Source organism: Agrilus planipennis, unplaced genomic scaffold (assembly GCF_000699045.2).
Source record: "Agrilus planipennis isolate EAB-ADULT unplaced genomic scaffold, Apla_2.0 scaffold147, whole genome shotgun sequence".
NCBI classification, from domain to species: domain Eukaryota; kingdom Metazoa; phylum Arthropoda; class Insecta; order Coleoptera; family Buprestidae; genus Agrilus; species Agrilus planipennis.
This window is the reverse complement of record NW_020438940.1, coordinates 352,168-363,926: the sequence shown is the minus strand read 5'-3', so window position 1 is coordinate 363,926 and position 11,759 is coordinate 352,168. Positions and strand designations below refer to the sequence as shown.

At 35.5% G+C, this 11,759-nt stretch overlaps 3 protein-coding genes across 4 annotated transcripts in view; all 3 read left to right on the top strand.

Annotated features, from left to right (window-relative positions):
* The first annotated feature begins 1,278 nt into the window (after positions 1-1,278).
* LOC112904458 (carbonic anhydrase 15-like) lies at positions 1,279-5,076 on the top strand. The gene is made up of 5 exons (XM_025974552.1): positions 1,279-1,381; positions 2,751-2,951; positions 3,135-3,391; positions 3,749-3,982; positions 4,768-5,076. Exons 1-5 carry the CDS (start codon positions 1,333-1,335, stop codon positions 4,927-4,929), a joined length of 903 nt encoding a protein of 300 aa, XP_025830337.1. The 5' UTR covers positions 1,279-1,332; the 3' UTR covers positions 4,930-5,076.
* A 1,664-nt stretch (positions 5,077-6,740) lies between these two features.
* LOC108738911 (carbonic anhydrase 15-like) lies at positions 6,741-10,127 on the top strand. Of its 2 annotated transcripts, XM_018472524.2 has the most exons (5): positions 6,741-6,850; positions 7,793-7,993; positions 8,177-8,433; positions 8,754-8,987; positions 9,870-10,127. In XM_018472524.2, exons 1-5 carry the CDS (start codon positions 6,802-6,804, stop codon positions 10,011-10,013), a joined length of 885 nt encoding a protein of 294 aa, XP_018328026.1. In that variant the 5' UTR covers positions 6,741-6,801; the 3' UTR covers positions 10,014-10,127. The 2 variants fall into 2 exon arrangements, with proteins under 2 accessions (XP_018328026.1, XP_018328028.1); XM_018472526.2 differs by lacking the exon at positions 8,754-8,987.
* Positions 10,128-11,377: 1,250 nt separating this feature from the next.
* Positions 11,378-11,759, top strand: part of LOC112904459 (carbonic anhydrase 15-like) — a 3,467-nt gene continuing 3,085 nt past the window's right edge. Inside the window, exon 1 of the mRNA XM_025974553.1 lies at positions 11,378-11,485. Within this exon, the coding sequence (XP_025830338.1) occupies positions 11,437-11,485 (49 nt within the window). The 5' untranslated portion in view covers positions 11,378-11,436. The remainder of the gene's footprint in view (positions 11,486-11,759) is intronic.

The following is an 11,759-nucleotide window of genomic DNA, read 5'->3' as shown; positions in this document are numbered from 1 at the left end:
TTTTTATAACCTAAAACGCGTTTCGCCGCTTTGTGCCTTCTTCAGACATTACAAATTAATTATTTTTATATTTATTAAATTCCATTACTTATAAAAGGTTTTATTTATTATCTTTCTGACTGTCCGATATTATGTATTTCATAGAATGTATACTATGCAACACGCTTAATATCTAGTAGAAAAACGTAAGTAAAACCCACAAAGGTCGAACTTAACAGTCCACTTAGCAGACCACGGCCCCATCGACCCAAATCATAATTCTACCATGGTCTAAACCGGTAAAGGCTTATCTCATACTGTTGATAATGGACTCAACGCATTTTTACTCCAGTTGTCATCATCATAAGGTCCTCAGTCCTAAAACTGGTTAAAGTCGCACCTCCACTCCTTCCTACCCTGAGCTAAACTTCGCATTTCCCTAAAACTAGAACAATACACTTTCTTAACTATTTGCGAACAGTAATCTAATCTAGATCTACCCATACCCCTTCCGTTTCTGCCTCTAATATGTCTCTGACTATTTTTTATTGGCTTTCATAGAATCCTCTGTTTTCCTATTCTTTCTAACATCTCTTCATGTTTAACCTTCTCTATCCACGGTATACTTATCATTAACCTGTATCACCACATTTCGAACGCTTCTAACCTTTCCTTTTCCGCCGCGAACACCATCCACGTTTCGCACCCGTACAGCGCCTTTAACAATCTTTTTCAAATTTCTAAATTAATCGTTCGGTAGCATAGCAGTTCTTTTTATTGAACATAACACGACCCTGCGCTATCCTCTGCTTTATATCCCTACTACTCCTTCCGTCCTGACTTATCTGACTTCATACATACCTAAAATCAACCACTTCTTCTAATCTTTCGCCACCTATCTTTACTTTCGTTCTTCCCTACTTTTTCTTCCCATACATACCAGTACGTTTTTAATATTCAATCTAGGTATATGCAATTTATTTGTGTAAAGCATTCCTTTTTTACCAGCAAATATATTCGTCCACCAACAATACACAGGAATAAGTGTTGCAATCAGGATTTATTTCTTCTCATTAGAGGAAACTGCATTTGAAATATTGAAAGTAAATATTGAACAGATTCAACTGTTTCACCCTGTACACTTTTATTTGTTGCAATAGGTTATTAAAATTAATTACTATTGCCAACCCATTTTAATTAGTTTTCTAAGAAGCTAGTTAATTAAAGATAAGTTTTAAAACAACAGCCGATTATCGATAAAGAAAATAAACTATTTCTGTTCAATGATGGACTTTTCGTTTCATTTGGTTGTTACGTGCTGCAACAAGCATAAAAATAGTGTCACTTATAGAGATGGGCTCTACGTATATGCAATTTGCCATAATTATTCTATTAACTGGACGTGAGTAAATTTTAATTGCCTTAATGTTTTTCAAATCTAAATGGGGCAACCCTTAAGATATAGCCTATCCAATAAAAAAGGAATCGTCGAAATCGGTTTACAAACGCCGGAGAAATCGCGCGAAATGAGAGCCCCTTCTAAAGTCTGTTGAAAATTTAATATTTAATAATAATTATATCTCTTAAACACCTCATTAGTTACAATGAGCCAAATAAAATTAATTTTATTTACTTTAATNAATCACCCTCCTTCATTACAAAATTTTGTGGAGCGTCGTTTTGATAGTTATTAACGTAAAAAGAATTTATTAGACCAAAAATATTGCAACAACAATTGTTCACAGGAAAATTACTACTCGTAAAAACGAACTACAATTACGTTTAAGCACAATTTAAATTGATTGACTTAGATTTATAAATAGAAAAATTTAAATTGAAATTTGTGCTGCTCCGAAATAAAATTTTAAGTTGGTCGCTTATTATTATATTACAAAGTTTCAAAGGAATGCCATTTGATTTTTCAATTGTTTTAAATTTTAATTAAAATTCATGGTAATGGTACAATATTAAATAGTGGAAAAGATAAATTGTGTAGGTATAAGGTACCTAAATTTCATTCCTGAAGTATAATTACATAATTTTAACTCGTATAATTTTATTTTTGAATTCGAATGTGGATTATTTTTATGCATATTCTTGAGTTTGCTGCTTATCGTTACTTCAATTCATTGATGTTTGGCAAGAACCTCTCCGATTGAGAATATCGCCTTCAACTGAGCACACGTCATAGCTATGTACGTGGTGGACACATGTACCCAAAGGATTATAACTTTCGGGTTGGTGGATGAAGGTCATTTTCAATTAAAACTACCGATTTATCAAAAGTTGAACCCACAAAGCATAAATTCGAAAAGGTCATTCTCAATTATGAATAAAAGCTTAAAAAACCTTTTGGATGTTACATTACCACAAGATAATAAAGTTGGTGGGCGAGCAGATTCTCTAGACAACGGCAGAGGGTAGGGCAGATGGTCCTTTTGGTTGATGAATCGTATGAAAATGAAGATAGAAGAGAGTGAAAGTTTAATTATTTATCGAATATTACTGCCCCAGCATTCGTCTGAGTGATTCAAGGAAACCACAGAAAAGCAGACAGACCTGGGATCAAACCAATGTCCTCCCGAATGTTAAACAATGTTCTAAACCTCCAGCCAATGTCGCTCGTTCTCAAACTTGAATGAACTTACATTCAGTAGTAAATTTCTACATTGACATTTACCTGTATTGTCGTGTATTACGTGTTTTAAAGTATTTGTTGTTCCAAGTAACAGTATTAGTTTTAGTCCACAAATATGTATTATCTGCTTCAGAGTTAACGAATGGCCATCACTGGGGATACAGCAAAGAAGAACAGGCAAAATGGAAGGAACAGTTCAAATCGTGTGGAGGTCTTCGTCAATCTCCAATTAATATCCATAAAGCCATTGGCAAACGCATGCGTGCATTAAAACTTCGAAATTACCGTGATCCATTACCGGGACCCCTAATGCTGCATAATAACGGTCATACAGGTATGGAAGACGTATTTAACCCATATGAGAATATTGAAGTTATTTAGGTAGGGGATAATTTGTTAATATCCACACATGCAATGGAGTCAAAACTCAACAGAAATTTTGACAAGACCAGTTGAGAATAAGTGTTTTATTCACTTTTGTATTTTCAATTTTTGAAATTGAAATACCATTTTGCAGTGGCTCTAGAAATTGCCCATCCTCCACGTAATCAATCCGTTCCTTATGTAGTTGGAGGTTTGTTGACAAAAACGTACAAATTTGAATCTCTTCATTTTCATTGGGGCGAGAGGAGTGATTTGGGATCGGAGCATACCTTCAGTGGCAAGAGATATCCGATGGAAATGCATATGGTACATAGAAATAAAAATTATCCCACTATGGAAGAGGCAATGAAGCATGCTGATGGGTTAACAGTTCTTGCCTTTTTTTATAAGGTAATCAGCTGCAATTGTATGTAGTGCCTCGAAATAAATATTGAAAAACTACTACAAATATAGAAAAGTACCTAACTGAATGGACTAAAATACGACAGCTCAGTATTCATTAAACTCTACTTAACTGCATAGTATTCGAATGATTTTCCCCATAAATTTAGTATCAAAGGTTAAATAATCTTTAATAATGAAAGACATGCAATGGTTAATACAACTTTGGCATCACTCATCCATGCAACCATTTCTTTACATAAATTTTAAATTTCATTTAAAGTTCATAATATCATTAACCTGTATCACCACATTTCGAANTATATATATATATATATACTATATTGTGTTTCTGTTTTTGTTTAGCTTCATGAAGATAATAACAAACAGCTAGATCAGCTGGTAAAACATCTTCCCAGTGTATACGTTCCTCACGCAAACATAACCTTAACTGAAACGTTTGCACTAACATCACTTATACCCTCTCGCGAGAATATGCGGCGTTACTACATCTACAAAGGATCTCTTACAACACCGCCGTGTTCAGAAGCTGTCACATGGATTGTATTTCCAAGTGCGATGCCTGTATCGGAAGTTCAAGTAATAAAAGATATTCCTTCAGCTTTGAGTAGAAGTAGAGTGTCTTAAAGTTTGGGAGATGATAACTTTCTGTCGCCATTTTATGATTTATAGAGGTCTAGAAAGATCATGGTGGATCTGTCAAATAAATTTCAGTTATTCATTAATCAAAGAAATGAATGCGGAGATGTTTTTGTTTCACTGTGCAAAACGTCATACAATTAAGAAAAGCATCATCATCATCATCATCAAAAGGTCGTCAGTCCGAAAACTGGTTGGACATGCACCTCCACTCTATCCTATCCTGAGCTAATCTTCGCATTTCCCTAAAACTAGAACAACCCATATCATTAACTATTTGCGAACAGTAATCTAATGCAGGTCTACTCGACTTTCCTCTTCTAATACGTCTTTACTTAGTCCTTCATTCCTGAGAACATATTCTACCAACCGAGTCCTCTTACTCTATCTAATACCTCCTTAATACTAACTTTCTCCATCCACAGTGTCCTCATCAAGCTCCTGGAACACCATATCTGGAACACTTCTATTATTTTCTTTTCTGCCGCGTCTACCGACTACCTTTCTCACTCATACACGTCGAGCTCCAGGCACACACCTTACGCGAGCATAGAAGTGACTTCTTTTGGCTAAGGGTGAAACAAAACACTTGCACATTAATTCTATGGCCCACACCAATTTAAAGCTGCGAATTTCCGCAGGTATTTTGAAATCTCCCTATCCATTTTCAAAGTATGTATCACTTGTCATAGGGATTTCTTTAGTAATATTTTTTTTTTGTTTAGTTGAATAAATTTCGAAGCATGTTCGGCCATGACTCCCACACCAAATTGACCAACAACTTCAGACATGTACAAAAAACTGGTAGAAGAAAAGTTTTTGTCCGCATACCTAGACGCAGATCTTCAGAGAAGAAACAGATCATGGAACCATCAGAACCGGTTTAACCAAAGAATGGTGTAGGCTTCTTCATAAATATCGTATGCTTTTTATGTGCAATCAAGTGTAAATCTCTGACGGAGGATATTACTTATATGTCATAAAAGCTATACTTATACTGTATTTTATATGTGGTATAAATAAACTGTTGATTACATGCATTTTACATTTTACAAATAGATAATTTCACTTCGATTCTTCATAATTGATTCAATGCATTTCCAAAAAAATGCACCATTCAATGATAATCCCTTCTTAAAATTTTATTCCTTAACGGCAAGTACAAAAACCCATACAGTCTCATCATCATCATCATAAAATCGTCACTTCTAAAACTGGTTGGGCACGCACCTCCACCCTTTTCTATACTGAGCTAATCTTTTCATTCCCTTAAAGCTAGAACGACACATATCATTAACTATTTACGAACAGTAATCTAATGTAGATCTACCCCTACATCTCCTAACATCCGTTTCAGCTTCTAATATATCTCTGACTAGACCATCATGCCTGAGAAGGTGTCCCACTAATATATCTCACCTCTTTCTTATTGACTTCCATAGAATTCTTTGTTTTCCTATTCTTTCTAATACCCTTCATTTCTAACCTTCTCTATGCACGGTATGCTCATCATTCGCCTAAAATTTCGAACGCTTCTAACCATTTCTTTTCCGCCGCGCTCACTGTTGATGTTTTGCACCCGTACAGCGCCGTACTCCAAACACACCTTTAGCAACCTTTTCCGAATTACTAAATTAACTCCGACTCTTGAAATATTGAATCTACCCCTATTGCAATTATTGATGACATCCCAAGAGGTAGTCATCGCCCGGGCATCCGAATGGGGGACCAGTTTACATCCGGAGTGCTTTACCCCAAAGGACGCCATCATTTGAGTTCCGTTTGTTTTTCTTTGGATATCGAAATGTGGTGGTTTCCCGTTGCCTTCCACATTGCAGTATCGTGCATCACAGTGCCAAACCGATCCTCGCGATCTCTGCCACCCTCAGTATTGAAAACGCCGCTACCCACTTTCAGGGACTTGTCATAGTCTGGTTTCTGTTTAAGACCCCCCCCCCCCATTTGTTTGAACCTATTTTCCGGCTCCCTAAATCTTCAAAACTCGCAATCCGATCTACCCACTGTAGTTTACACAAAAGTTTCGTCAAGGTTCAAGTCCCGTCTATCCACGGTATCCTCATCATTAACCTGTAGCACCACAATTCAAACGCTTCAACCTTTCCTTTTCCGCCGCGATCACCGTCCATGTTTCGCATCCATACAGCGCCTTTAACAATCTTTTTCAAATTTCTAAATTAATCGTTCGGTAACATAGAGGTGTTTTTTTTTATTGAAGGCGACTCGACCCTGCGCTATCCTCTGCTTTATATCCCTACTACTCCTTCCGTCCTGACTTATCTGACTTCCTACATACCTAAACTGAGCCACTTCTTCTAATCTGTTGTCTCCTACCTTTACATTCTCTCTTTCCCTACTTCTTCTTCCCATACATACCAGTATGCTTTTAGTATTCAATCTAGGAATATGTAATTTACTTGTGAAAAGCATTTTCCTTATTAACCACCAAATATATTCATTCACCAAGAACCGCCTTTGAAATATTGAAAGTAAATATTGAACAGATTCAACTGCTTCACCCTGTACACTTTTATTTGTTGCAATAGGTTATTAAAATTAATTACTATTGCCAACCTATTTTAATTACAGTTTTCTAAAAAGCTAGTTAATTAAAGAAAAGTTTTAAAACAACAGCCGATTATCGATAAAGAAAATAAATTATTTCTATTCAATGATTTACTTTTGGTTTCATTTGGTAGTTAGGTGCTGCAACAAGTATAAAAATAGTGTTACTTTTAGAGATGGGCTCTACGTATATGCAATTTGCCATAATTATTTTATTAACTGGACGTGAGTAAATTTTAATTGCCTTAATGTTTTTCAAATCTAAATGGGGCAACCCTTAAGATATAGCCTATCCTATAAATAAAGGAATCGTTGAAATCGGTTTACAAACGGCGGAGAAATAGCGCGAAATGAGAGTCCCTTCTAAAGCCTGCTGAAAATTTAATATTTAATAATGATTATATCTCTTAAATGTCGCATTGGTTAAAATAAGTCAAATGAAATTAATTTTATTTATATATTTTATTAAAATTCATGCCAATGGTACAATATCAAATACCGGAAAATACAAATTATGTAGGTATAAGGTACCTAAATTTCATTCCTGAAGTATAATTACATAATTTTAACTCGTATAATTTTATTTTTGAATTGGAATGTGGATTATTTTTATGCATATTCTTGAGTTTGCTGCTTATCGTTACTTAAATTCATTGATGTTTGGCAAGAATCTCTCCGATTGAGAATATCGCCATCAACTGAGCACACGTCATAGCTATGTACGTGGTGGACACATGTACCCAAAGGATTATAACTTTCGGGTTGGTGGTCAGGGGAAACCATCAGACACGAAGGTCATTTTCAATTAAGGATACCGATTTATCAAAAGTTGAACCCACAAAGCATAACTTCGAAAAGGTCATTCTCAATTATGAATAAAAGCTTAAAAAACCTGTTGGATGTTACATTACCAAAAGATAATAAAGTTGGAGGGCGAGTAGATTCTCTAGACAACGACAGAGGGTATGGCAGAAGGTCCTTTTGGTTTATGAATCGTATGAAAATGAAGACAGAAAAGAGTGATTAAAAGATTAATTATTTGTCGAACTTGTAAAGTTGTACACTGACATTCGCCACGTCGTGCATTACGTGTTTTAAAGTATTTGTTGTTCCAAGTAACAGTATTACATTTAGTTCAGTTCCACAAATATGTAATATCTGCTTCAGAGTTAACGAATGGCCATCACTGGGGATACAGCACAGAAGAACAGGCAAAATGGAAGGAACACTACAAATCGTGTGGAGGTCATCGTCAATCTCCAATTAATATCTATGATGCCACTGGCAAACGCCTAAATCCTTTCAAACTGCAAAATTACCGGGACCCATTACCAGGACCCCTAATGCTGCATAATAACGGTCATACAGGTATGGAAGACGTATTTAACCCATATGAGAATATTGAAGTTATTTAGGTAGGGGATAATTTATTAATATCCACACTTAAAATGGAGTCAAAACTCAACAGAAATTTTGACAAGACCAGTTGAGAATAAGTGTTTTATTCACTTTTGTATTTTCAATTTTTGAAATTGAAATACCATTTTGCAGTGGTTTTACAAATTGCCCATCCTCGACGTGGTCAATCCGTTCCTTATATAACTGGAGGTTGGTTGTCAAAAAGCTATCAATTCGAATCTCTTCATTTTCATTGGGGCGAGAGGAGTGATTTCGGATCCGAGCATACCTTCACTGGCAAGAGATATCCGATGGAAATGCATATGGTACATAGAAATAAAAATTATCGCACTATGGAAGAGGCAATGAAGCATGCTGATGGGTTAATGGTTCTTGCTTTTTTTTATGAGGTAAGCAGCAGTAATTGTAGGTGGTGCCTCGAAATAAATATTGACAACTACCACAAATATAAAAAAACACCTAACTGAAAGAACTAAAATACAACAGCATTATATTCATTAAACTCTACTTAACTGCATAATATTCGAATGATTTTCCCCATTAATTTAGTATCAAAGGTTAAATAATCTTTAATAATGAAAGACATGCAATGGTTAATACAACTTTGGCATCTCTCATTCATGCAACCATTCCCTTAGATAAATTTTAAATTTCATTTGAAGTTCATAATATCTTACATTGATTGAATTGTCTTTCTGTTTTTGCTTAGCTTCGTAAAGATGATAACAAACAGCTAGATCAGCTGGTAAAACATCTTCCCCGTGTCTACGCTCCTCACGCAAACATAACCTTAACTGAAACGTTTGCACTAGCATCACTTATACCTTCTAGCGAAAAGATGCGGATTTACTACACGTACAAAGGATCTCTTACAACACCGCCATGTTCAGAAGTTGTCACATGGATTGTATATCCAAATCCGATGCCTGTATCGGAAGTTCAAGTAATAAAAGATATTCCTTCTGCTATGAGTAAAAATAGAGTGTTTTAAAGTTTAAGGGAAGATAACTTTCTGGCACCATTTTAAGATTTATAGAGGTCTAGAAAGATCATGATGGATCTGTCAAATAAATTTCAGTTATTCATCAATCAAAGAAATGAATGCGAAGCTGTTTTTGTTTCGCTGGGCAAAACGTCGTACAATTAAGAAAAGCATCACCATCATCAAAATCATTAAAAGGTCGTCAGTCTTAAAGTCCTAAAACTGGTAGGACACGCACCTCCACTCTATCTTATCCTGAGCTAATCTTCGCGTTCCCCTAAAACTACAACATCCCATATTCGTAACTGCTTCTGTGTGGACTAAATTAATCTAGGTCTACTTCTACTCCACTTTCTGCTTCTAATACGTCTCTAATTAGGCCTTCATGCTTGAGAAGGTGTCCTACCAATCCATTTCACCTGTTTGCTATTGACTTCCATAATGCCCTCTGTTCTCCTACTCTATCTAATTCCTCCTCAATTCCAACAATCTCTATCCACAGTATCCTCACCATGGGCCCTAAAACCACATCTGGAACGCTTTTATCCTTTTTTTTTCTGTCGTGCTCACCGACGACCTTTCCCACCCATACAGGTCGTGCTTCAGGCACACACCTTTAACAATGTTGTTCGAATTTCTAAATTGCCGAGAATTGAAGTGAATTCCTTTTTCAAGGGCGAAAAAGAACAGTTGCACATTAATTCTTTGGTTCACATGTTTTTGATCTTCCTTGACCTGTATAAAACCGGAAATTTCGGCAGATGTTCTGAGATCTCCCTATCCTTTTTCAAACTATGTATCATTTGTCGTATGGATTTATTTAGTAATATTTTTTTTGCTTAGTTGAACAAATTTCGAAGCATGTTCGGCCATGACACCCACACAAAATTGACCAACAACTTCAGATATGTACAAGACATTGGTAGCAGAGAAGTTATTGCCCGCATACCTAGAATCAAACCACCAAGACCGATTTTTAAACCATGAATGGTGTAGGCTTCTTCATAAATATCGCATGCGTTTATGGATATTACTAATGTGTCATAAAAGCTATACTTCTAGTGTATTTAATATGTAGTGTAAATAAATTATTGATTACAAGCATTTTACATTTTACAAATTGATAATTTCACTTCGATTGTTCATAATGGAGTCAATGTATTTCAAAAAAACTGCACCATTCAATGATAATCCTCCTAAAAGTTTTATTCCTTAACAGCATCTACAGAAACCCATACAGTTTCATCATCATTATCATAAGATCGTCACTCCTACGACTGGATGGACACGCACCTCCACCCATTTCTATACTGAGCTAATCTTCGCATTTCCCTAAAAGTAGAACAATCCATATTATTAACTATTTGCGAACAGTAATCTAATCTAGGTCTACCCCTACGTCTCCTAACATCCGTTTCAGCTTATAATATGTCTCTGACTAGAGTTTCATGCCTGAGAACGTGTCCTACCAGCCTATCTTGCCTATTTCTTATTGACTTCCATGGAGTCCTCTGTTCTCCTATCCTTTATAATACTTCTTCATTTCTAACCTTCTCTATCCACGGTATGCTCATCATTCGCCTAAAATTTCGAACGCTTCTAACCGTTTCTATTCCGCCGCGCTCACTGTCCATGTTATGCAACCGTACAGCGCCGTACTCCAAACAGACATTTAGCAACCTTTTCCGAATTACTAAATTAATTCCGACTCGTGAAATATTGCACCTAACCCTATTTTGCAATTATTGATGACATCCTAAGAGGTAGTCCCCGACCGGGCATCCGAATAGGGGACCAGTTTACGTCCCGTACAGATCCTTTAACAATCTTTTTCAAATTTCTAAATTAATCGTTCGGTAGCATAGAAGTGATTTCTTTTTATTGAAGGCGACACGACCCTGCGCTATCTTCTGCTTTATATCCCTACTACTCCTTCCGTCCTGACTTATCTGACTTCCTACATACCTAAAATAAGCCACTTCTTCTAATCTGTTGTCTCCTATCTTTACATTCGCTCTTTCCCTACTTCTTCTTCCCATACATACCAGTATGCTTTTAGTATTCAATCTAGGAATATGTAATTTACCTGTGCAAAGCATTTTTCTAATTAACCACCAAATATATTCATTCACCAAGAACCGCCTTTGAAATATTGAAAGTAAATATTGAACAGATTCAACTGCTTCACCCTGTACACTTTTATTTGTTGCAATAGGTTATTAAAATTAATTACTATTGCCAACCTATTTTAATTACAGTTTTCTAAAAAGCTAGTTAATTAAAGAAAAGTTTTAAAACAACAGCCGATTATCGATAAAGAAAATAAATTATTTCTATTCAATGATTGACTTTTGGTTTCATTTGGTTGTTAGGTGCTGCAACAAGTATAAAAATAGTGTCACTTGTAGAGATGGGCTCTACGTATATGCAATTTGCCATAATTATTTTATTAACTGGACGTGAGTAAATTTTAATTGCCTTAATGTTTTTCAAATCTAAATGGGGCAACCCTTAAGATATAGCCTATCCTATAAATAAAGGAATCGTTGAAATCGGTTTACAAACGGCGGAGAAATAGCGCGAAATGAGAGTCCCTTCTAAAGCCTGCTGAAAATTTAATATTTAATAATGATTATATCTCTTAAATGTCGCATTGGTTAAAATAAGTCAAATGAAATTAATTTTATTTATATATTTTATTAAAATTCATGCCAATGGTACAATATCAAATAC